We start from the raw sequence: 27,147 nt of genomic DNA on the forward strand, positions 1-27,147 counted from the left end.
ACAAGAGCACAGCAGCATGTTTGCAATATGCTCTAACAGGTCTGCAGAAAGAACTATACACTGATTCTCCAGGCTAACAGATGCTATACAGCTTCTGACGTATACCTTCTGGGTACTGAATTAGATTTCACTTTTATATGATATTTATTGAGAATTTATATCAAAGCAACAAGTGTCTTCAATTCCTTATATAATTGAGAGGCATATAGATTGCTCAGCAAAAGAGAATCAGTCCTACAGTATTTAACGATGCCAAAAATGATGGCACTATCTTTCCCATGCTCTGCTCTTGGCAGCCAGATACTTATTTACTTATTTTTTCACCTGACAAATTTAGATTTAGAAAATAAAATTACCATCTCCTTAATTGCTGAAATATCAAATATATATAAAAAGGAAAAGTGTTATAAATTTATATCAAAAGTTATTACTCTACCTCTCCATTAAAGAAGCAGAAGATTGTAGCTACCAGTAGACCCTGTAAAACAAAAATAACGGCTCTGCTTTATTTCACATGCATATACGATTTTTTTACATGCAAACAGGGTTAAGAGAGAATTACGTGTTTCTGATAAAATTCAGCTACACATAGCAAAAAACTTGCAGTGCAAATCTAAATTTGGTAAATTATTTCTAGACACTCACTACTAAAAGGTCTTGGGTCAACTATTAACCATGATGTTTCTATCCTTTTAAAAAACTAATATTCAGTAGAATGAGAAAGTCCAAGCTATTCATAACAATACTGCATGAATGTCTTTAAAAATTAAAATAACACTATAATTTTTTTAATTTGCTTCACGTGCCAGCTGCTATCTAGCTCAAGTAAGCAAAACCTGTTTAATGCTTCCTACCTGATAATGCATAAGGATGTGCATCACGTAGTCATACACTTCCTCAGCAATTCGGCCTTCTGGTCGCCATGGAAACAGGACAAACTCAATACCAAGCAGAGGGACAAGGATCAGGGTAGCTCTCACTGCTTTCATGTACAGGTTGGATTCTGCCTTGTGGGTGTCTTTTAGCTTTGTTATAAGAACACGAACGATATTTAGCAGGAAGAAAAGATTCACCTGTTGGAAAAGGAAGTGAAACTGAAGGTCTGAAAAATCATCCCACACACTGGTTTGTAATTTAAAAAACTTAGACAACTGAAGAAAACTCATATCGCATGGACAGCACTGTGACTGTGCAATAAATATGAGTTAAAACTCTTTGAGAAGATGTTAAAGTGACCGAGATGTGATTCTAACATCTGATATCCACATCTATTCCTCTAATTTATTAAGCCAGCGTCAATCCAGTTAACTACTGGTCTTCCAGCATTAATAATCCACGCACCATTCTCTCTGCTATCACAGTAACAGTACACTGGTCAATGATTAGGTTTTAAAAAATTATTGTCTTTTCAGAAGAGCTCTTCCCTCTATGTATTTAAACATGGTTCTTCAAAAAGCTTTTTTTTGGTTATATTTTCTGAATACGAATTTAACAAGTGTAGAGAGAAAAAACCTACCCATATGTGAAAAAAAAAAATAATTGCAGGCAAAATGCTAAACTTGCTTACTTCCATTGCTATTAAGACTTTTCTTGTTGACAGCGGTGTGTATCTGTTCATTCAGTTTGAGAAAAAATAAATCCTAAATTGCAATCATGACTATGCAGACTGTATCAGACATCCAAGCATTTGCCATAAGCAACAGCAAAACTCATACACACGTGTATATGTGTGTATGTATAAATTTATATAAACACACACACCCAGCCTAAGTATGCGAGGAACCAGAGCAAGAGCAATGTTAGGGATTGTTACACTGTATTTACATCTGCTGTGCAGTAGTGGCAGCCCCTTATGGAAACTACGGCTAGAAGGAGACCTTCAGAGCTTAGTCCATTCCCTTGCCTCAGTCCAGGGCACAGAGGCAAGATCCTGCTTCTTAGGGTACCCAGCATGGAAGGGAAAGACTTAGAGTCTGCTCCTACCTCTTCTTCCAGGTAATTGTCCCTGCCAACAGCTATCTAGAGACAAAAGGGAGGGCTGGGTGAAGAAGGCAGCAGGCAGACACAGATAACTCCCTCCTAGAAAGACTAGGAATCCCTGGTATGGGAGGAGGCATCTGTCTTGCAGCATGCCAAGTGCAAACAGGGAAGCCACTTCAGAACATGGATGTCACCAGGTCCTCCACAGAGTTCTTTCATGTTGGTTAAATTTTTCACAAAAAATCAGCTGTGTATTTGTTACAGCACTGGGGCCCTTGTCAGATATGTGATGTTATTTATATTCTGGTTACATGCTATTTAAACCATTTTAACAGGAAATTCTTTTACATAGGAAACCACTGTATGAATCTCTCCTGGAAGTATCCAGCTACATTTAAGCATTGTTTAAGCATCCAAGGTCTTCTGATTCTTTCTCTAGGGATTTATTTAGATTATATGCAGCCCACGATCCTCATCCAACTTTCTATAGTACACACAGACAATAAGCCCTTCTTCCATTTCTAAATTTAATCCTTCACAAATCTACTTGTTCAAGATCAACATGTCTCAAACCTCAACATCAAACCTAGAGTTTCCAGCCCTCTCCTGCTTTGGTAGCATGGCAAATTCCTCTAATACTGTTCCTGAATACTAACTGAAGATGCAAATAGCAGTGACCAGGTGTAAAATACCACCCAGCAAACTATTTATTTTACAACATGCTGAATCGCAGAGAATTGTTCCAACTGTTCCACTTACCCATATGTAGCAAAAAGCCAAAAAAAAACCATGCAGAGTTTGAAAAGAAATATTACGGAAAAGGGAATAGAGGGATGAGGCATAGCAGAGGACAAAGCTGAGATGACTATGAGTGTCAGTAAGATTATGCAGCACCAATTTTCGATGAGTATCTCTTCTGTCACAAAAATATAGTGAGATCAGGATTAACTGAATTCTTCATTAAAGTGAAGAAAACAGATCTTGATTTTAGCAAAGCAGTGAGTAGAGTTTTTACATTTAAGCAAAAGTAGGCCAGTGAAACTACTCACATATATATTATCATCAAATTGACTGTGATGGTTTAGAAAGCCCCAAAGGAGCCCTGTTGTGTTAGCTGCAGTATGAACAGAGAGTAGAATACTGGCAGCTCCACAGTAACCTGAAAATTGAACCAGGCAAATGAACAAAAATGGAAGCAAAGGCACAGAAGGCAGTCCTAGATAAAAAGAAATGCTAGTGCCTGTACTGGGAGTTTAGGTTCTGCCTTAAGAGTGGCTATGAACTCCACTGACCTTGTAAGTCGGTGGTTGCTGCAGTTCTTGCATTAAACTCTCAAGTCCCTGATATTTCCTCTTTCTTCCACACTGAATTTGTGCTAAGCAGTATGGTAATCTTTATTAGCATGTAGGTTTAAATTCTGTCTAAATTCCTCCTTAGGATGATATAAACAGACCATTCTTTGCTCAAAAAGCTCAGCTATTTCTAGATACCAGCTGGTAGTCATTGCATAGTTTTTAATACAGTTACATAGCTTCAGATCTTAGCCTGCTTAAGCCTGGCTTGCTTGGGCAGAATACCTGTATGTGCTTATGAAGATATGTTTTATACCTGGCTTGTGGACACTGCCAAGGCTGGATATATGCATGCTAAACATTCAACTTCTAAACTGCTATGTCTTGTATCAGAGTCCAGCTTAAAGTCATTAAATTGGTCAGTAACGAAGCTAAACTCTCCTGAACTTCTAGAACACATTTGCTGAGTATATTTACTTCTTCTGCTAAAAGAGTTTTCATCTATAAAAGTCTGTCAATGAAGACACCAATACATACCACTATTACATGTCAAAATCAACATCCCTGTAATTTTATATAAATAATGGCATAATTAAATCAAAATCTACTCTTTCAGTGGCACCAATGCAAACTAAATCACTAGTGCACCAGCACATCTGAAACCTACAGTGAAATCACTGCTGCTTCCACTAAAGTTCAAACCTATTGCCTTTTCACCTCCTCCATTTTGATTAGTATTTGTTTAGCATTAAAACTGTCACCCTCTACTGTTTCCTTCTAACACTATTTAATTGTGGTTGCTTAGGCAAACAGTTGTAGTTAAACTGTCAACTGAAGACCATTCCAATCAAAAATGCAACCTATGTCTGCTCTCATTTCCAGTTTCTTTGGCAGGCATGTGACAACAGTTATGTAATAACAGGGACCATAAAAGCAGCATTATTGTTAACTTTATGTAATTGTAAGATTTTTAGTGATGTACAAGAGTTAAATTCCTATTGGCTTCTGCCAATTCTTCCTGGCACCCACTTGACAGTCCTCTTCATATTCTTTGAGATCTTGCTCCTGCAAATAGAAAGTGTCTTCCCCATAGTTATCTAATTTGCAGTTCAATATTGTTGCTTAAACATCTACTAAAGCAGGTCATGCTTAGTAGAGTGTGGAAATTGTATGTGGCAAGCAAGCTGCTTAAGCAAATGAGGGTTCTGTTCACAAAGCCCAAACACAAACATTTCATCTCATGTCTTTATCACTGGTTTGTCCTTTGGGAATGACATATTTAATTATTTTTTTTGTTACTAGAAAGGAAAGCAACTCCTTTAAATTACTTTCACATCACAGGTGAGATGTATAGCTGTGTTTAATCCTTTTTATTCCTACATGGTTTTCAAATAAATTTACTGATTGTACTGGGGCAAGAAATATCCAAGAGAAATGCCTTCAAGACAGCTCATGAACAAATATAGGAAAGTCAAAAGTATACATGCTTGTAAATTGCAAAGAAAACAGATGCAGATTCCCATACCAACCCCACAGAGGTGATTATTATGCTGCCAGTAAAATCAAAGGGCATTCTTAGTGCTGCCTTGAATGGAAAGCAGACTTGGTGGTTTGGGACTGATCCAGTACATCTGAAACCAGCAGTTGCCTTTCCGCTGTTTTCAGTGTGACATTATGGAAGCCATCACTTGGAAGAAAAAAATGATCTTGCATCCTAAACCAGAGTCACTTCACGAAGGGTGGTATAGTATTGTACTTCTGCACAAATTTTTCTGTTATTATTTAAGCAAGCTCTGACTAATATGAATTATATTTCAGCTTTAACATAAATGATATATCTGTGAAGAGACATCTGGACAAAGAACATAACCCCCCACAAAACAATGCAGAACAGCATATATTTTCTGGGTGATATACAGCACCATGGGAGTAAGAAAAACATTCCTATTCCTTTCCGTGAAAACAGGATTTCACCTTCTGTTAAATTAGAGAGAAAAAAAATTGAAAGGATTTAGAACTGGTTTAAATTTGCAGATTATAGCACTAGTTAAAATGTCTTTATATGAACACATGGCAGACCTGACTAACAGGATAAGATATTATCACATCCCAAGGGCCAGTAATTTCATGGGGACTGCCCATGAAATCACAGTAATTTCATGGGGACTGCCTTTGGCTTCCTGTGCAGAAGACCTCAGGTGTGTCATGGTATCAAAGCAGTCTTCAAAATACACATTCACTAACCAATTTAACTGTGAATGAAAATGGGAGTCACAAGAACCACAGGATTTATGAAGTGGTCTCTCAAGAAAGTCTTCTGTGCAGACAGATACTCATTAACAATTTAACAGAAGGGAAAGTTCATGCAGGTCAGAAATTGAAATTACTTCTTAATGTTTTACTTCTCAGTAAAGTAAGTTACTTAATGTTTTCATTTGTAATGGATTTCCTCGCATGAACTGAAAAGCCATAAGAAAGGTCAGCAGACACATATACAATACTTTGGCCAGATCAGCTTGAAGTTTTGTTACAATAAAAGAGATGGCTGTAATACATAGCAGCTAATTCTGGTTTGCCTCTACACTGCAGCATTCTCTGTATTTTGCATTCATAGATATTAGTTATGCTGATAGTTGTATAAAAAGGTACATATTAGTATTTTCTTCTATTATGCACCTATTTATTTAGCAATAATCTACTGACTGAATTACGTAAATTAATCTTCATAACTGAGGTACAACACAGATTTTTATACTGTCTTCAATTGCCTAGAATTTACTGTTTTCAGCAGCAAACATTTCTGTAATAGAGCTGGCATTAACTTGGAGCGTAAGACTGAACACTGCACTCTAGGTTCATGAGGACTAATAAATCAGAGGTGTTGCAATATCCCAATGGCCAAAGCACACACTGCTAGATTAGTATCAAAACAGGGGCAATCACAGATACAAAACTATTTCCACTGATTCTTTCCCAAGAGCCAATTTAAATACATCCTGTACTCCCACTCCCAATCAGTCCTGACCTTCAAGAACCCTCTTTCTGAGGCTCAGTGAGATCTAAGTCTGGTAGCAGCTTAGCCTGGATGTTTGTAATAAGGTCAACCTGGCGAATGGCCTGGGCAGTGAGAAAGCATTCTCAGCTAAAGGAAAAATTTAAATGTAGTACTCCAGGTAATATTTAATTCTTCCTTGTCACTAGTATTTAAGTGGAATGATAGCTAATATTGTAAAATCTGAGTTTCCGAAAGGATGAGGGGTAGAGCTCCTTAATAAAGCAAAGACTTACAAATCCCGTGTGCCTAAGGTACCTGCTGGCTTAAGCGAGAGGTCCTGCGAATGACAGTAATCTCTAAATTTGAGCTATAGACTATCACCAACTTTATAAGCCCATGAAGTACAGCCAGAAAACAAATAAGAAAAACAAATTATTATCTGAAAAATGCCTACCAGCAGAGCAGCACAAATAGGGCCATGGATGATGTACAACAGATGAGTATCAGAGCTGATCCAGCAACTAGAGAAAACAAACAACAAAAAACCAATAAACATTTGGCATATTATTATCTCTTGTATTCCTTTTTCTCCCCTTAAAGCAAATAAAGTTTTGCAAAGCAAGTTGAGATTCTACTTACTTGTCATTATAATATAAGCTTCTAGCAACAGCATGTATGCAGGCAGGGATCAGTGGAAAACCTGTGAAGAAAAAAAATCAATGTTTTCTTCATATGTAAACCTGACTAATAACTACATCTTGCATCTCTTGCTGGTATCTTTTGTACTTTCACTGCATCCAAACTTTATACCTTTGGAGCAACTAATGTAACAAGTCCCGATACTATTTCTGTTTTCTCAGATTTCTTCCTGAGTGGTGTATGAAACCTTATTCCCACTGTCTTTCCAAGGAAATCCATACCAATACACAGAAAGAAAAGGCAAATCAAATTACAGCAGTTTAGAATGCATCAATCAATCCTCATTAACACAGACATTTTTCAGACTGCAATTTGCAATATGCTAAATAGGCAGTAGTACTAAAAAGGTAATTCTACACATGACCAGAGCTTTAACGGTATGATAAACAATGTTGATACTTGCAAGGTGTACAGAAACCAAAGTCACCTGCAAAACAAATTTGAAATCAGACTCTGGAAATCAGGTAGAATTAAAAATTTTAAAAGAATATGCAAATTAATTATGTGGGGTCCTTGACACTCTGATGGTACCCAGTTTTCAGAATTTGTTGTGCACCTATGACTTTTTAACTACATCTCAGGAGCATTTGTAGTGGGACAGCTACCTGGGTACCAAGTCATGTTATAGCTGAATGTGCCAATATACTGAGACTAACGAGAAAAGCCTCATTTGCACTTTGTGAATATACTTTTGTGCATTATCTGAAATGATCAGGTTTGGCTTGTTAGTTTTGAAACTGATTTTTCTTGAGATTTTCAGCTACAGCTATTTTGTATTTGTTTAGTGAACAATACAGGTCAAATGGAACTGCTGGAAAAATAAATCCTTGGCCATCTCTAACTCAGTTCTGACCCTCCACCCAAGACATGGCAAGACTTCTCTGAAAACAAACATTCATTCCTGAATAAACATCTTCGACATGAAGAACAATGAATAATTACTTCTTAATGTCTTTTTTATAATAGGAGACTCTTCTCTATACAAAGGAGGAGTCGCTTCCTGACTCCAGCAATGCATAATCTCTCTTTCAGCAAAGACCGATGTACATACAACTTCCTACGTTCATAATTCTAAGCCTGTTGAAACACCACAGACAAAGAAGAGGGGTGGATCATCATTATTCAAAGCTACCAGCTCAGAGAAGAAAGTACAGAGGTTTTAATTCTCAGGAAAAGGAGGAAGAGACTGCTTTTGTCTGAAAACATAGAATGTGAAATCGCATACCCCAGCCAAGAAGGTAATACCACATCAAGTGTTGTTTCTCAGCAAAAACAGCCACCACAATGAGAGTGTGCAGGTAAATGCCTTCACACAGCATCCAAAAGTAGTTGCAACCCATTAGGTACAGGTAGATGAACTGTGACACTTTGCAACTAAGCTGCAGAAAAAAAGCAGAGTACAATATTAATGTTCAAATTGCAAAAATCGCAAGAGCTTTATTTGTAAAATGGTAAAAAATACTGTTCAAGTTAAACTTCAGTGTTTATTCTGTTTTTCATTACATTTATTTTCATATTTTTTAGTAAAATTTTCATGGTATTACAATTCCATACTTTATGGTGACAATAAAAGTGGTGACTGAGTCTGTATTTTTATTATTCAAATATGAGGACCTCAAGATGCTCAAGCATGATGGTAGAGAGCTGTAATGATATTTTCCCTTATTGCAAACATTGCCACACTTAGCCATTCCAATCAGGAGGGAATCCTTACACTATCTGATGGCAAACACACAATGAAAAATGTATTTTAATAAAGGTAATTCCCTCTCAAATTTCACCAACCCCAACATATAACTACTCCAGAGAATAAATTATGTTTTTAAAATGCTTATGATACTTCCAACTTTAATCTAGTCATAGCAGCACTTAGCGCCAGCTGAGAAGAACCTCTCTTGTTGGCATATATTTGTATTTAGCTTAATTCAAAAGACATTCTTTAATTGAAATGTTAAAAAACAATTTACTGAGAAGTTGTGAAAAAGAAACAATAGCTAATGTGCAGACTTAGACACAGTGGATTTTTTTTTTCCCTCCTGTAATCAGTGAGTGTTGGATTGATCTATTTCTGGCACTTAGCTCAAAACAAAACAGAAATGAACATTTTTTTACTACATTTTGCTACCTAACTAATGAGGTGATTAGCAGCTATCTCAAGATTGTTTTCCAGCACTTGGATTAGGTTTTACAGGAGAAAAAGGGAATTTATCTTTTTACTTGATTAAGCTTCTGGAGTTTTGCCCTAACTTTCATAGAATTTGAATTTATCTTCCAGGCCTAAACTAAAATAAGGTCATAATTAGAGATTTGTGTACTTATGCATGTAATTTTCAGGCTCTGATTCACACTTACTCAGTGTTATCAGGAAATGTCAGAGGTAGGGGGGAAAGGGGGGGGGAAATCAGACCCAAACGGATGAGGTTTTTATTTTGCTTTTACTTTTGGAATCTAACGGTCAGTGTCACCTACTTTCACAAAAAAAAAAAACAAAAACAAAACAAACCCAAAACTGATTCTTTTCAACTGAAGATGGCAAACTTAAAGCCATATGAAAGTAACATATACTCCAAAATACACTGCAATGCTTTTTTTACTGCCCTTCCTTGGTGAATTGAACTACTATAACCTCACTGAGATAATCTAGAACAGGCTACTTTCTTAGTTATATCAGTGCAAAAGGGACTTGTAGAAACTCAGAAAAGCAGTTCAGTGTGCTCAGTCTCTTAGAGTGTTTCTTCGGTTTCAAAACCACAAATGGGGAATGTCCAAATCATTGTTAGACATCTGTTGCACTACGTAACATGGACACATCGTTACTGAATATTTTAATCTCACTATATGCAACATTTTGTCAACTATTCACATCTCATCTCTTCCATGTTGCTCACAGACAAATCTGTAAAGCTGCCAAATATACTTTCACTTACTGGATTAGTTGCAACCAACTCCTGATTGTTGGCAACTGCAGTCAATGAAATTATTGTTACAACCGAGTTGCAAACAAAAGAGAAAAATAGGTTTTTGTGCAGGGTAATCCTTTGGCAACTCAAGCTCCTAGAAAAGAGAACAAGAACAAATAAATATTCAGGGGTAAAGTGCTGTGTACTTGGGGGCACCCTGAAATTTTGAAATACTAGAGCTCTTTATTTTATTATCAACCCTTTCTTAAGCTACAGTCTAAATTTAATAGAATGATGTGAATGGTAACACTTTCGCTTCAACACCAACAAGAGGCAAAGTGATTCAGTTCCAGTGTGTTCAGAGGGCAGACCTGTTTTGCAGTGGTGAGCTAAAAAACATCTGAATAGCAGTAATGTAACATATTTCAGAGATTTACACCTTTGAGGAAGCTCTCTCACCCTGCATTTTCCATTTACCCAAAACTAACATGTTTTGAGGATATTTTTTTTTACTACTCGTATTCCTCATTTTCCTTCCTTGATCTTATAACTGGAGAAATATCCAAATAAGTAAAATAACACAAATGTTATATTGACTTTTGTATATAACCCAGTCATAAACAGTATATAAAAAATTATAAAATGCAGTATCTAACTGAATTTGTGTTAATTTTCAAGGTTTGCCTTTAATCTTGCAATAAAATTAAAGAAAAAATCTTTGGAAGAACTGGTTTGTTGTTTGTTTTGTTTGGTTTTGTTTTTGGTTTCTTTTTTTTTTTTAAGCAGAGCATCATTAATATTAAACAATACTGGAAATTGAACGTAGTCAGCAAATTTCTGTTTATCTGCCATACTAGAGAAAACAGGTCTGAATTAGTGCCATTCCAAGAGGCAGAAGTGCTTCTCATTCAAGATTTTTAAAAGGAATTCAGCTTTATAGGCAAACACAAAAAAAGACAGAAAGCTTGCATGTGACAGAAAGCCTGCATATGGCCAATTCTGATCATTGGGATATTAAGCCTTAATGCTCAAAGTTCCCAAAAGAGCAAGTAAAATACATTTTGTTATAAAAAGACACTCTCAGAAAACACTCATTTTAAATCTGGAGAAAGCATCTACTGAAGCCTCTGCTGCAGAGTCTATTCTGTATAACCACACCTACCTACCTACACTTACCAGCCAGCACCACAGAGTGCAGCCGATTGACAAAATAACTGGAGGAGGACTATCTATCACACATGCAACTGCTCTTCACTGTTAAAGCAATCAGAAATACATTGAGAAGGTCAGCATGGGACAAATCTAAATTGTCACAAAGGGAAAATCAACTTACCTAGCCTTTTCAAATAGCATGCCTGGAAGACAAGATAAAGTATGGCCACTGATGATTAAATTTTAGTTTGAGAGGGCAGGAGGGAGAAGAAATTTATATTTTAATAGAGAAATGCAGCTACAGAACAGTCATAAAAGCTGGAGGAGTATACTGAAAACTGTTGAGAACATGACAGAAAACAAGAGACAAAACAATCCCACTGAACAAGAGATGCTAAAAAAATACCGGCTACAGAGAATGCTGCACTTCTTAGTTGCATTCTTCACAACTGTTACACAAAGAATATATGAAGCACCCCACAGATACATGGAGTATGCCCAGATATGGACAGTACAATACCATGAATAAGGCAGAGTTTGTGCAAGTCAAGCTTTGGAGCCATGAGACATTCTAAGCCTCATTTCACTAAACATGGGGGAAGGAAACAAATCTAGAAACCAGTGGTGCCATGCAGCACAAAGCACTACCCTAGTCAAACCTCTGTTTACCAAGTGTTGTTTGCCTGAAGAAAATGAGAAAGAAAAACTGTCCAAATTACAGAGCTCAGGTTTAGATCTGAATTGATAAAGTACATTCCATTAGGCTTTTTATTCTTTTAATGCCACAAACACATACAGCTTTGACTACTAAAATATGCAGATTTTTATGTGTTCTGAAAATGTATTTTTGTAAGGTCTTTTCCTTCCATATGGCTTATAAACAAAAGGAGAGGCGACACCAGATTCCAGCTAAGGGCTTCATGTAAACAAGTCCTGAAGAACTCTGGAATTCTGTCTCCTTTATCATTAAAAGACTCAGTGTGCAGGCAGGCAAGGAAAAGCACGTACAGCTAATGGGGCCATCTCTCAGGGTCATCCAGCAGCTGTTCCTGTTGAATATTCAAACACACCCATCCACAACCACCTCCACCCCTGCAGAAAGGACTAAAAGGATCACAAGACAAGAAACAAGGAAGCAAGACTGATGACATTTAAAAATGAAGACTGCTTTTGGTAACAAAAGTAACTTTTCCTAAGTCTCCCCACCCCTCTTGTGTTCCTCTTCCTATACTCCTCTGACTATTTTCTCTTAATGACATAATATCCTTTAATCACTTAATTCTCATAATTATGATCTAAGAGCATTTGAATGACCTACCTCCGGATTAAATCATGTACAGTAAAAAAAAACAAAACAACACCAGACTTCCTGCTAATTTACCTGTTTCCCTATTTTGACTCCTATATGTCTTGGGCATTAGAAAAAATATCAGTTCTGCAATACTTCTCCCAAAAGAAAAAAATGTAACATTTTCAAAATTTCAGATATGATAGAGATCTAAATTCTTAAGGTATTCATATACTGCAAAATTCAACTAGTGAGATCCACATATGCACCTAAGGGGATTATCTGTTCAGCCAAAACTAACTTTCAGTGACTTGGGAACCTCCGATCTCTCTATCAATCACTCAGCTGTTTGCCCACATTTTTAGCATAGCATGGCTATCCTCTGTGAGTGCTCCCATGCGATTTGACATGATGCTTGATCAACAACTCCTTTATTTCAGGTGGGCTTTTTGTTTGCTTGGTTTGGGATTTGTTCAGGTTGGGGGCCACCCTTCAAATTACAGCTCCCCTTTCTCTGTATTCCCTGGGTTTAAGATTTCTCTTGCCTTGACTTTTTTTTTTCCCTTTTCTTTATATAAACTATAGAACTATTTTAACATAATATTTTCTAATAAGCACATGTATGACCTAGAGGATGTAGCAGAATACGAAAGCAGAGACAACTGCAAGAAGTTACTTTTTTTTTTTAGTATCACAGATGACTTTTCAGAGAGGAAGATCAGAATTCCAAGTTTATAGCCCATTTTATGCTATTAAACAAAATTCCAATCCACCTGAGTAACACAAGTGACAAACTGGACAAGTATTTCCAATGAGGCAATTTTCTAAAGGAAACAGAGAATTTCAAATTTAAAAAAAAATCACAAAACTAGCTTAATCTTACATAAAAAAGAGAAGATATTTGAAAATCTGAAGATATTTGAAAAAAAAAAAAATCTTTGTTTTCTTCTGGGAAAAGGTACCACCTTTCCAGTCAAACCTAAAGATATTCTAGTGGTCAGCAATCAAGCAAATATCATCTGGAAACTATCAACTGACTAACACAACAAATTTTTTTGATACATGAGAAGTTCAAAGGCACCCCCACATAATAGCAAAAAGCAAAAAAAAAAAAAAAAGCCCACCTGTTAAAGCTATGAATAATTATACAAGCTTCAGCTGATACATAATACATCCTGGTATTAATCTAGATCCTTAAATATCCTTCTGGTACTAAAAATACTTTAGAGGAACTGTACATCCCAAGAGAACAGTTTGCAGAGAACTTTCTTTAGCTTCCTTTAAATTTTGTAATTTCCTTTTATATCCCAACATAACCACAGTCTAGAAAATGTGGTTTGTGGGTCTGGATTAATTCCATGTAGTTCTCTGAGGAGAAATGATCCTTCTACCATATGGAGAAAAAAACCATGGTAAGATTAGACAAACACTACATAGTAATAAGGGTTGCAAAGCAGATCACCTGCTTTTGCAACAAATGCCAGAAGGCCAACATGAGAATGGCTTTATTTTCATGTTATGATACAGAAACATCATGCTTTACTGTCTGAACTTTTAAAACCTTACATTCCGAATCTTTCTGTTTTCTCCTGAGAAGTCTGTCAAAACATTTTTCCCATCACATTATATACTTAGTCTGTTAAACTTGTGACATTCATAGCAACAGTATAGACTTTTTTATGCAAAATAAAGCTTTTTATATGAACTCAGAGCCATTTCACTTGTTGATTTTGTGAAGGGAAAGTGAATTTGGAAACGGTAAATACTGTTTTTACAAGTCATATACAGATAAACTCAAATGTTTTAGTTTGTCCTCATGAACATGATCCTCATGAGAAGAAGTCAGAAAAAGCTGCAAAGTCATTTTGAATACTTGATTTCATAAAGAGACGTTACAAAGTGGGAACACTAGTTTAGTGGGGATTTGTGGAAATGTTGTTCCAGAACCCGGGGAAATGATGGATACCTAAATTGGAAACACTATAATAAGCCAGGTGCAAGTAAAAGGGTACTTTTTTTTGTTAGACATCTGCTACTCTTACCTTATCAAAGTCCAGAGCATGAGAGCTAGCCCCACAGTAGCTAGCATATGTTCTATGCATATTTAAATGTTAGAGGCAAAGTAAAAGATCAAGTGAGACAGTAGAGTACAGCAGTAAACAACAGGTAAGACCATAGAGCAGATCTAAATTAGCCAATAAAAAACAATGCAGAAATGTTTAAACTATGCCAGTCAGCAAGGTTAGCCTATACTGTGCAGTGCAGCATTTAGCAGAGATAACTTGTCTCTCTCAGCTCCACTCATGTGGCAACATTCCTGGTTTCACCTTTCTAAAAAAACCTCATCAACTTCTTCAAACAAAACCCACAAGGGATCTTTCATGCTAAAGAAAAGTAAGTTCACAAGTAATAAGACAATTTACTTTTAAGGATATGTGCATTATATTACAAGTTGTTGTAACAGTGGTGATATATAGCTCACTTTCAGGAAGGTAACACAGTAATGTTAGAAAATGGGTATGACATAACTGTCATAGAAATAATGTGGTGAATAAAAACTCAGGATTATTTTTATTATTCCCATTCCTATTACAGCTCTTAGCATTATTTTCTTTAGAGTTTATCGCATTTTGTGACTACTTACTTTGCAATATTAGTGTACCTATCATAAATCATAAGTATTTTGATTTCCATTTGTTCTTTTGCTTGGTTGATGCTTGGTATATCCACACTGCAACTTATTAAAAAAAAACCCACCACCATCACCAAAACTACAGCAAGAACAAAACCCTAAACCTAAACCCAAAACAAGCAAGCTTTTTCTTTTTTTCCATTTTCCACTTCCTATTTTCAATATATTCTACAGTTTTTGATTTGCAGATTTAGGATTTTAGGTTTCCATTAAAAGAAACCTAAAATTTTATCACATTATAATGTTCACCAAAGCAATATACCAACTCTGCCTTCTTGCTCCTAATTTCATTGGAATGGCTACTCTTTCAAAGTACTGAAACTAGGACTTTTGCAGCCACTGATATTTGGCAAAGAATTTTAAATATACTTACTTAAAATAAAAGAATATGCCAAGAGAAATCAGAAGTGATGTAATTGAAAGACCATGTCCGATGATGGCCAAGTAATACAAGTTCAGAGCAGTCTGCAACATAAGAACAAAAGCAAGCACCTGTGATGCATACAGAACTATCGCTGATAAAGCACATATTTACACATCTCTTCCGCATATAAAAGAACTATAATAGCATTAATAAAAACATTACAGAGAATTATGAGCGAAATCTAGAATCCTGGAAATCAACATCTTGCTAAAATCTCTTTTTTATAGAACACACAACACATTTACTGAAATAATCACTAGAAATCATTGTTAAGACATCAGGTTTCTAATATATATGGCTATGGTTTTTTTCTAAGTATTTACATAAATGTGGCCATTTATGCTACTGCACTGGGGGCATTCATGTCTGAGGCTTGATTCCTCTATTAACAAAACTCTAAAGTAAAACATGTGCTTCCTGTATGAATTTATGTATTTTTTTTGTCATAGAAGATTTGCTCTTATCATCTAAAGATACTTCCTTTAAAACAAGCTGTGAGTATGATATTGGAAACTTAGTTTTCACTTGGCATTTAAGGAAGGGCATAAAAAATGGTAACACTGAAGACTGAACAGTCTATATTAAATAAGCCTATAGCCAAATTATAGAATTATGAAAAGCTGGATAGGTACAAAAGGCAAAAATGAAGAACCAGCTAATATTTGGAATATATACAACATGCTATGACTAATTCTTTGAATTAATAAGATATATTTGTAACAATCCCCTGCTTTCAGTCATCGAATCTGCCTCACAATTTCTTTGTTGCATTAAAAGTCATCTTGTACGGAGGAACAATAAGGCTGAACCTTACTCTATCAAAATAAAGCACGACTATCTGGATTCTGTGCTCATGGACTCCAAGCTGTATGTACCTTCTGAACGTATTTAAGATTGAACTTATTTTAAATTGACTTACTTAAGTCAATTTAAGATAGACTAACTGCAGCTTGCTACATACACTGACTTCTGAAATAAAAAAAAAAAAAAAATTAAAAAAAAATCCAGGTAAAGCTTTTAATTTTTTATGACAAGACAAGGGTACCTTTTTGTACATGGTAGAATTTTTCAAATTATTATTATTTAAAATAAGTTAACATAAAAAATTTAAAAGCAATGCAATAGGTTTAAGTGAAACTTTCATAACAATTTGTGAGGAAAAAAAAGGGTTACCCCTGAATCACTAAAGCTTGACTACATGCATATGACACACTTCTGTGACAGATCCATATCCCACATCACCCCCTCATTCTGTAACTGATTTAGGCAAAGGTGCACGTTAAGGATTTAGAAGATTTCTGCACAACTCGGAACCAGCATAAAGCAGTGGTATGGCAGGGGCTGCTGTTCGCACCTCCATAGGAGCTCAGAACCAAGGTATATTTACCAATGTATTTGCTGTTGCTGTATGCTGTACCTTGTGATACTGAAATTTGTGTTGTTTCTTGTTTATATATGGATTCTGTAATAATTCAATCTTTGTCTAGTATTGAAAAAATTCTAGATGATTTCTCTCCTGAAATAGAACAACTTATTGATCATGCTGAAGTTGTCTTGACTTCATTTTTTAATAATGATTCCAGAAATATTCACCTGCTATGGAGGGATCACTATCTGGATTTAATAAGAATGAGAAGAATAAGAATGAGAAGAATTTCATAAGAATGAGAAGAATGGACAACAGTCACATTTACTGTGCATTATTTAACCCACCTTCTGAACAAAGTGGAAAGGTAATGTTGTTAGCGTAACAACATGTGAAATGTAGCAAGCTGTAAGGCTTTTTTGGAGCTATTATTCCATTTAAACAGTACTTTCTGGTGCATGACAGACTTGAAATATGCTGGCAAAACAGCCTGAGGGAAACTAGCTCATTATTCATAAAGAGGGACCTTCATGGATCTGCTTCTGTCTGAAAAACATCTCAGTTTCCAGCCAAATATTAGTAAGAAACAATAAATTATAGCATCTCTGCTAATAGAATTAAATGGTCGTTAGTGTATTCAATGTCTCATAATTTGCAAAAAAAGCAATACAAAAGTGCTTTATTGTGATTTATTACCACCTTTTCTCAATATGGTTTCTAGGTAAGTACCCTAAAGTACTTCTGAAAGCAATGATGCAGGCAGGCAGGATCTCTACTAGATGTCAGTATTCTTGACACAATCTGCTAATATTGAGCTCTTTTCCATTAGGCCTAAATTAATTTACAGTCTATCCTGACCCACTGGATATTTACAGTTTCAAGTAAGCTTATTCTAATGACTGTTTTATAAACAAAGAATATTAGGGACACAGAGTTATACAGAGAGAATATTAATGGCAGAGCTTGCTCATATCATGTGAGGAAACTTGGATGTATATGTAAGTTTGTATCATAGAGTTTGCTCACAGATACAGTAGACAGTTTTGCATTCCCACAGAAGGGTAGGGAATGCAAAATACGCAATTTTGCCCATTATATCACATATCACAGAGGATCTCAGAAAGAAGGCATGTGGAAATTTACCACATTCTTTTGTTTCTTACTATTTTTCTAAATATGTCAATGCATGGGCAAGGTAAACTGAAGTTTATTTAACAAAAAGAATCTATACATGTACCCACAAAGGTATGTCTGCATACGCCCATATATAGTAATATATATACAAAACAACTTTGATATACAGCAAACCATTCTCCCAAAGCATTTTGATGCCTGGCCTGAGATAATTTTTGATGCTTGCAAAATTTAACTTAAATAAACTTCAAGTATAGGTTTTCCATTCATGAAAGCTGCTTAATACCTCAGAGACTGGAAAAATAATGGCTCTTGGGAGCTAAGACACAAGACATACACAGGAAAAGGATCACAAGGCAAAACAAACCCTAGCTAACATTCCTCATAATTTACTTCCCTTTGGCCTCCAAAGGTCCTGTGGTGAATCCAGTCAACTACAGCTTGCAAACTTTGTAAAAAAAAATATTTTTTACTTTGTAAAAAAAGATATTAGCTCTGCTTTGGTTGGGGAAAAAAAACCCAAAAAACCAAACAAAAAAACACCACCAAAAAACAAAACAAACAAACAAAAAACCTACCACAAAACACCACAAAAAAAAAACACCCAACAAAAAATCAGGAAACAAACCCTTGAAGATGCATTAAACTCAAACAAAGCTCTGGTTGTGCACCTACTGAAAATCTGCTACTATAACTTAGTTGGATAAACTCATGCAGTCAGCGTATCTTCTGCAGATGTGCAAGCCTGCAGCTCTGCTGAACTTGCACCTACTTCAAATTTACACAGTAAAATGTAAAGGTCTGCTCTTACTGGGCATGCACTTTTGCTTACCAGTAGATTGCTGTGGATGACCTAGACAAATATGAGTATGCACACATTAAAATGCCATTAAAAAAATCATCATATTATTCAAGCACCTGAAATCAGCTGTAAAACACAGAGCAAGTGATTTGGAAGGTTTTTCTAAGTCTGTTTAGCACAATTCACCCTTTTTATTCAACATATTTTTTTCTTTTTGCATTTTGATATCGCATCAACTCTGTTGCCATTTGAGTTCTGAACTTGTAGAATTTTTCAGATCAGTTTCTTGACACTAGGAACTTGCATTCATTCCTTTCCTACCTTCACTTTTTCATGTGTATAGATATTACACTGGGTATAGTTTGTCCACGTCCTGTTGCTTTCTGGGTGTCTAAACCAATTCCCACTTGGATCACAAATCTTCGTAACCTTTTCTACAAAGAATATGGAAATAAAAACAAGAAAAACACAAGAGTCAGCACTGAAGTTCTACTTCCTGAGGCCTAGTATCTAATGAAGAAAGACCAGCAAACAAATCACAGCTTTGTTTATATGACTAGAGAGACACTGCTTGTTACTATGAATTCTGAGAAACTAGAGGCCATTGCTTTTGCTTAGCAAGAGCAACTGATGATGTGTTTTTCTTCAGAAAACAAAGAGCTTTCCCTTCTCTAAGCCAGTAAGTATCAAAATACATCAAACCAACTGCTCAAGAACTACCAGATAAAGTGACAAAAATATTTAAACAGCTTGTTTATCATCCAAGATCTAAACTGACATCTGACATCCTACCACTGTAAATTAGAACTGAACAGGCAAGAAAACATCAACAGAGAAACTGCTCAAGAACCAACCTGGAAAACTGTGACTAATGATTTCTATCATCAAACAGAAGGAGGCATGAAAAGACCCTGGGAATACCAAATGAAGCAGGAAGATACAAGAGTGGAAGTCTGTGACATTTTCCACATGCTTACAGGTACAAAGCTTAGCCCTACAGAAACAGAAAAAAATTCTTTTATGGGAGAAGCCCCTGTCAGCTTCTACTGCTAAACTGAGGTAAAAGATTATGTCATACTTCTGCTCGCCTCTTAGAGAGATCTCTAGGACAAAAACTGACCTAACTTCAAGTTATATGTCATAGTCTCCAGAATTCTGCAAGGAGATATTTCGGAGAAAATACAAACAAACAAATCAACCAACCAACCAAAAAAAACCCAAAACAAAACAAAACAAAAAAACCCACCAAAACACTAATTTGTCAGCTGTGATAAAGGGAAAGGACTTGGGGGTGCTGGTCAATGAGAAACTGAACATGAGCCACCAGTGTGTGCATGCAGCCCAGAAACCGTGTCCTGTGCCACATCAAAAGGTGCATGATCAGCAGGTCAAAGGAGGTGATTCTCCCCCTCTACACATAGTACTGTGTGCAGTTCTGGTGTCCCCAACATAAAAAAGATAAGGAGCTGTTGGAGCAAGTACAGAGGAAGCCACAAGTCCCTTCATCAGGGACTGTAGAAACAGGACAAGGGGCAATGGGTTCAAACTTAGAAAGTGGAGATTTAGGTTGGATATAAAGAAAAATTCTTTACTGTGAGAGTGGCAGGGCACTGGAACAGGCTGCTTAAGGATATCGTGAGTGCCCTATTCCTGGCAGTGTTCAAGGCCAGGTTAGACAGGACCTTGAGCATCCTGGTCTAGTGATAGCTGTCCCTGCCCATGGCAGGCGCACTAGAACTAGGTGAAAATAATGTCCTTTTAAACCCTAACTATTCTGTGATTCTATGAAAATGCGAATAATGGGTTTGAAGTTACTGAAATTCTGGAGTATTAGTGACTTTGAATAGGACAAACAGGATGCATCAAGCACCTAAAATCTCATTTTATTAAGAAATATGCTGATGCAGAAGTCCATGCACACTTACCTGATGGGTTGAAATCCTGAAAGTAGTCAGGACAACGCTGTACTGACACTGTTCCAGCAGCAACATCACTCCAGCACAACCAGCCATCCCATGTCCTGTTACAGTAAGGACCTGCAAATAATTAGAGATCCGGTAATAAAACAACAATCCTTCTTTCATAACAGTCCCTCAAAAGTAAGATGTAAGACTGTATAAGGTAAGTTTCTCACTTGCAGGAAAGAGAAAAAAAGAAAATAGAAATATAAGATTTAGCACCAGTTAATTAAAACTCGACTTGATAGTTCCTTAAATGTATATTTCTTTGAACGCATTTTAAAAATCCATCATCAGTCACCTTGAAACAGTCTACATTACAATTTACAAACTTCAGATCTAGAGCACAGTAGGCATAACCCCCTAAATCTATTCATACCAAACAATGCATATTAACAAAGAGCCTTAAGCTTGCAAATACAACTTTGCTTGATTTATTTATATGTTGGATGTATACCAAGCCTATAGATACATTTTCTAGGTCATTTGAAAACACAGTAGTACCCTACAAGCCATTAGAAAGCCTGTCTGGGAAGCAGCCATAACTCCTCTGCCTCAGGCAGAGCTGAGCCCGCAGCAATCACCACAGCCAGACACTCCTCTGAGTGCTCCAGGGACACCGAATCAACAATGTTCCTCAAAACCTTGATTTGATGCATTGCTGCACTCACACAAATTTTAACATCTACAATAAACCTCCCCTGAGAATGAGCTGGGGTTTTATAATCAAATTCTTTCCCAGAAGGTACACAGAATAACTGACCTTCTCTACGAATTTGTGTATGTTTCCAGTATCTTCCTTCAAGACTCAATAATGCCCCCATCTCAAAGCTGCATTTTTAAAATGATATGCAATTCCTCCTCTTCCCATCTGAAGACTTTCCAGTCTATCCTGATACTTCTGAAGCTGTGATGCCCCGGGATGGACATAAGCTTACACTTTAATGCTCATAGAATCATAGAATAGTTAGGGTTGGAAAGGACCTTAAGATCATCTAGTTCCAACCCCTCTGCCATGGACAGGGACACCTCACACTAAACCATGTCACCCAAGGCTCTGTCCAACCTGGCTATGAACACTGCCAGGGATGGAGCATTCATAACCTCCCTGGGCAACCCAGTAAAGTGCCTCACCACCCTAACAGTAACGAATTTCTTCCTTAGATACAGTCTAAACCTCCCTGTTTAAGTTTCAACCCGCTACCCCTTGTCCTATCACTACAGTCCCTAATGAAGAGTCCCTCACCAGCATCCCTATAGGCCCCTTTCAGATACTGGAAGGCTGCTATGCCTTCTCTTCTCCAGGCTGAACAGCCCCAGCTGTCTCAGCCTGTCTTCATATGGGAGGTGCTCCAGTCCCCTGATCATACTTGTGGCCCTCCTCTGGACTTGTCTTAACAGTTCCATGTCCTTCTTATGTTGAGGACACCAGAACTGCATACAGTACTCCAAGTGAGGTCTCACAAGAGCAGAGTAGAGGGCAGGATCACCTCCTTCGACCTGCTGGTCACGCTCCTTTCGATGCAGCCCAGTATACGGTTGGCTTTGTGGGCTGCAAGCACACACTGAAGCTGGCTCATGTTCATTTTCTCCTCGACCAACACCTCCAAGTCCTTCTCCGCAGGGCTGCTCTGAATTTCTTCTCTGCCCAACCTGTAGCTGTGCCTGGGATTGCTCCCACCCAGGTGTAGGACTTTGCACTTGTCATGGTTAAACTTCATGAGGTCAGCATCAGCCCACCTCACAAGCCTGTCAAGGTCCCTCTGGATGGCATTCCTTCCCTCTAGCGTTATCAACTTGCTGAGGGCGCACTCAATCCCACTGTCCATGTCACTGACAAAGATGTTAAACAAGACTGGTCCCAACACTGATCCCTGAGGGACACCACTTGTTACTGGTCTCCAGCCGGACATAGAACTGTTGACCACAACTCTTTGCGTGCGGCCATCCAGCCAGTTCTTTATCCACCAGCCAGACCTACTTCTGACCTCCCAACATTCAATTCTTCCAAGGAATCATTTTGGAAGAGAAGAAAACTCATTGTAAGCAAGCATAAATAACACTAACAAAAGCCTCAGAGCAGGAAAACTATGTGTATCAAGATGCTTCCAATTTTTAAAGGCAGGTGTGACCAGAGGTATTACAAAAGCACGGAATAAAGTGGCAGATTAATTCATCACCATTTTTTATTTGGATATCTATTTAAATTAACATTTTCTTATCAGAAATAAAAGCTTTGTGTTATATAAGAAGTGGTGCTATGAACAGGTAACATATTATCTTCATGAATCCCAAAAGTGACATTTCTAAGAAATTGTACAAATACTATTATAGCCTGAAAAATCATTGCTACTAAGACAAGAAATGAATATAACTAAAGGAGCCTAAATTACTTTAATTATCTGTTGACCATTTGCCTATGTAAACTCCTATAAAAAATAATCTCTACCTTCTTTCCTGTGAATAGGATCTTGCATAATTTTCTGGTAGCATTCATATTGTGCTGTCATAATCTTATTCCGGGTAACACTTAGCTGAGAGAAGTCCTCTGTCATATTCTGATGCCCTTCAGATGGTATAGCAGTGGCAAAAAACTGAAAGGAAAAAGACTTTTTTTAGCAAGTCATGTACATACTCCAATATGAACTTCAATCCTTTAAAATACTTTAAATACTATTTTCCTGAAGGAAAGTGATCATCAAATCTTATTACTGATACTAGGATTTTATGTTTTTCTGGTTAGTTTAGCAATTCTTCTTATAATGAATCTTGACAAATATCTCATGACTGAGCAAGGGGGAGTAACAATCTGCAAGAATTGTAAATAGTAATGGAAAAATGACCAAAAGACACTGATACAGTCAGAAGTATATAAATCCAGTAAAATATAGCAATGTTACACTAGTCTAAAAAGCATATTATGCAAAAAATTATCCTTTATGGAGAAACTTTCCATATACTGTATGTGCTAAAGCTTTTGGCTTCTTTAGAGCTATTTGGTTTCTCTGTCTGGTGAACCATAGAGTCAACCCTCAAGTTACAAAAAGGCATTCAAAAGACATGACATCCACTTAAAAACATGGATCTTGACCTAAAGCTTTTCAGTGCATTTTTTTAAGCAGCTAAATATTTTATGGGAAGCTACTAAACTTCACAGAAAAACAAAATTGCAGATTGAAATACTGTGCCACTGTCAGAAAAGGGTGAAATTAAAAGTTTCGAGGATGTCCTCTGAAACCACGTTATAGGTTTCCTTCACTTTTCCTGGGTCTGCACAGTTCTGCTTCTATGTCCCTTGTTAACCATTACTGTAACGTTTCCTGCTAGCAAAGGATATGCTACATTCAGCAGAGGTAACTACTATTTGTATTTCTTTACCACATGAACTTAAAGGAGAAAGTAAATAAAGATCCTGCTGTACAGAAACTACATATTAATTGTTTCTGAATTTCCATGTTAATAATTTCTATGGTATAGTGTACACACTTATTCAATCTGGAAGTGAGTAAAAAAAATCGTAAGACTTACCATAGTAACTGGTAAGAACAGCAGCAAAAATATGATCCAGTTTTTTGTCATTTTTATATCCAGTGCAGTGAATTTTACAGTGTAGTTAACAAACTCAAACTGCAATAGGAAAAAAAAAGAGTAGGAAGAACGTTAGCAATTCATGAAAGCCGAAACTGATAAAAGAGTTCGTATTTTCTTTCTGAATTAAAACAACTCAATGGAGTTCTTCTCAGTTTTTATTCATGCACAGTGACACCAAGTGATATACATGGAAATGTACAATACGATGTGAAAATATACACTCAATTCACCAGCAACAGATTCCAGCAGCAGGGTTTTTCCTGCACTGCTGCCTTCACTGCCTCAACTAACACCAGTTCTCCAGAGGGTTTGTCTCAGTCTCGTAGCTGGTATCAGCTTCAACACATATATACCTCTGGGCTAGTTGCTCTGAGTTAACACCTTGACATCTCTGCCTTTAGGCAACCATTGCAAACTGCATGCAGTTCAGTCTCCTCCAAAGGAGGACTAGACTTTCACAAATACATGCACACAATTATTTCCTGTTCTTTTCATAACAGATGAATTTGATCTTGCCACTTCTGGAAGAAATGATCTAGTAAGTAGCCACTTTATCTTGAAGTTACAACTTTTCAATGACGACAATGGCCATGCAAGAATGAGTTGTGAGCTGTAAAATAGCTTCTGTATCTGCAGTAGCTGTAAACTAGTTACTGTATCATGATTTTAAAAAAAAACATAATTATCCAAACCAGCTGTAATCATCTTACAGTGCAGACTTCTCCTGGAATTGATGTTTGAAGTGCAAAATGCAACTAAACCATAAAATATACAAAGTTATTTATTAAGCACTTAATCTATTAAGCATAACCCTGCTGTGTAAATTCACTCAAAAAGAAGGGAAATGTGTAAGAGATTTCTCAAGCAGTATTTTACTGTGTCCTGAAGTATCCTAAGATCACAAAGCCGAGCCTGGAACCAAGATAAGAGCTTCTCTTCTGTTTACATGTTAGCAAAAGACCTTTCCATATTTAGATGAAGTTTTTGCATCTAAATCATCTTTCAAAAGCTAAATACCTCATTTGAAACAAGGAGGCACAAAATGTAATCAGTTCTAAGAAATGATAAGTTTGATGGCTTTGTAATGAAAAGTTTTGCCTGAAGGCAGTTTCAGGTCCTCAGAACCTCAGTACAAAAGGTGTGAGAAAAACAGAATGGAAAACGACCTGGGGGTGGGGAGCACCTGGGACTAGCTGATGGCCAGGATGGGAGCAGTTAAACCTATTGATAAGTACAAGGACAGGATGATTACTGTGTCTGTAATGTTAATTAAACTGGGAAAAGTAAACGACCATCACATTTTTGTATGAATGCGGAAAACTTTCTGGAAATGTAATATTCCCAGTGACCATATAAGGATGGCCTGTAGAGCAATATGGGGACACATGTTAGGAGGAACTATCCCCCGTAAAGAATACCTGCTTGTCAACTTGAAACTCTGTTGGTGAGTTTGTTCATGGAGTTTTCTCCGAATCAATTTGGCACCCCAGATGGGACCCTCTCTGCTCGGCTGCAGGACCCGCTGAGGACAGGGCTCCCTAGGGCCCTCGGGAATTTTTCCCGGAGGGACCCTTCGACTCATTCGGATCACTGCGGGAGCAGACAAGGACCATCTTCAAAAAGGTATTCTTTTATATTTAAGGGGGGGGGGGGGGGGTCCTGAAAGACGCAGTGGCAGTAGGCGTCTTGTAGAAAAGGTTTTGGTTTTCACAGGTTTACAATCACAAGAAGCAGTGGGCATCTTATGGTTTGGGTCCGCAAGACACAGTGGGTGTCTTGTACAAAAGGTTTTACGCACAAGAGGCAGCGGGCGTCCTGTGGTTTACAATCACAGGAGGCAGTGGGCATCTTGTGGTTTGGGTCCACAAGACACAGTAGGTGCCTTAGAGAAAAGGTTTTGGTTTTTACCGGTATACAATCACAAGAAGCAGAGGGCATCTTGTGGTTTGGGTCCTGCAAGACACAGTGGGTGTCTTATAGGAAGGGTTTTGGATTTTACTGGTATTTGACTTCTATTGTGGCTTATTACAGTTGTGATTTGGTCTGGTGATTTTGGTATTGGTGACAGACTGCTATAAATACGTTGTTAATTGCTGTCTCTGTTTCAAGTGTAACTGTGGAGTGTCTATTCTGTGGCTTGTTATAGTGATGATTTTGGTCTTGTGATTTTAGTGTTGGTGATAGATTATAACTAGTTTGATACTATTTTAGTCTCTGTTTCAAGTGTTGTAACTGTGTGGAGTGTGTGGGATCCCGTGTGTGTGTGTGTGAATGCGAGATTGATAATGGGAAATCGGTAGAGTGGAGAGCTCTTGAAAAGGAGTCCTTTAAGGGTGTATTTTGGCACATTGGAAAGAACTGGGAGGGTTTTCTGGGGCTCGGTAAATGAGAAATGTTGATAAAATATTGTAACCAATAGTGGCCTTTGTATAGTTTGGAAGATCAGGGAAAATGGCCTAAAAATTGAACTTTGAATTATGATATATTGTTATAATTAATGTTGTTTTGAAATGGCAAGGAAAATGGAATGAAGTAATGTATGCAGATATGACAGACGGAATGCAAAATTAATATACCTTCGCCAGATCCCTTAATTTTGGCTTTGGAAAATGACAGGGAAAACTTGAAAGCTAAGCTGGAGAGATGTTGTTCAGATCGTGATACTGGGGAAAGATGTTTAAAGTTAAAGAAAACCAAGAAGGAAAGTAGGGGAGCTCGAGCAGCTCCTGTGGTTGAGCGTGGGATGAGTGCCGGGGAGGCAGAGGTGGAGGGATGTCGGGCGGAGGCGGAGGAGTGTGTTCTTCTCCTATGGGACTGGATCGGTGTGTGTTGTGGGGAGTTTGGACGTTGGAAGTGAGACTGCCCTGGGTGCAT

The 27,147-nt window shown here is 37.2% G+C and overlaps 1 protein-coding gene across 2 annotated transcripts in view; it reads right to left on the reverse strand.

Annotated features, from left to right (window-relative positions):
• The window catches only part of CALCRL (calcitonin receptor like receptor), an 83,394-nt gene that overhangs the window by 9,403 nt on the left and 46,844 nt on the right, over window positions 1–27,147 (reverse strand). Inside the window, exons 2-12 of one of the 2 annotated variants that reach the window (XM_005145594.3) lie at window positions 24,211–24,309; window positions 23,132–23,276; window positions 20,650–20,760; window positions 19,046–19,158; window positions 15,372–15,463; window positions 9,894–10,020; window positions 8,192–8,345; window positions 6,907–6,967; window positions 6,722–6,788; window positions 855–1,073; window positions 437–478 (exon numbers count right to left, since the gene is read on the reverse strand). In XM_005145594.3, the coding sequence (XP_005145651.1) occupies window positions 437–478; window positions 855–1,073; window positions 6,722–6,788; window positions 6,907–6,967; window positions 8,192–8,345; window positions 9,894–10,020; window positions 15,372–15,463; window positions 19,046–19,158; window positions 20,650–20,760; window positions 23,132–23,276; window positions 24,211–24,261 (1,182 nt within the window). In that variant the 5' untranslated portion in view covers window positions 24,262–24,309. Of the gene's footprint in view, window positions 1–436; window positions 479–854; window positions 1,074–6,721; window positions 6,789–6,906; window positions 6,968–8,191; window positions 8,346–9,893; window positions 10,021–15,371; window positions 15,464–19,045; window positions 19,159–20,649; window positions 20,761–23,131; window positions 23,277–24,210; window positions 24,310–27,147 lie in introns of those variants that run through there. The other variant, XM_031045863.2, reaches the window with a different exon arrangement.

The sequence above is a fragment of the Melopsittacus undulatus genome, chromosome 8 (assembly GCF_012275295.1).
Source record: "Melopsittacus undulatus isolate bMelUnd1 chromosome 8, bMelUnd1.mat.Z, whole genome shotgun sequence".
Taxonomy (NCBI): Eukaryota; Metazoa; Chordata; class Aves; order Psittaciformes; family Psittaculidae; genus Melopsittacus; species Melopsittacus undulatus.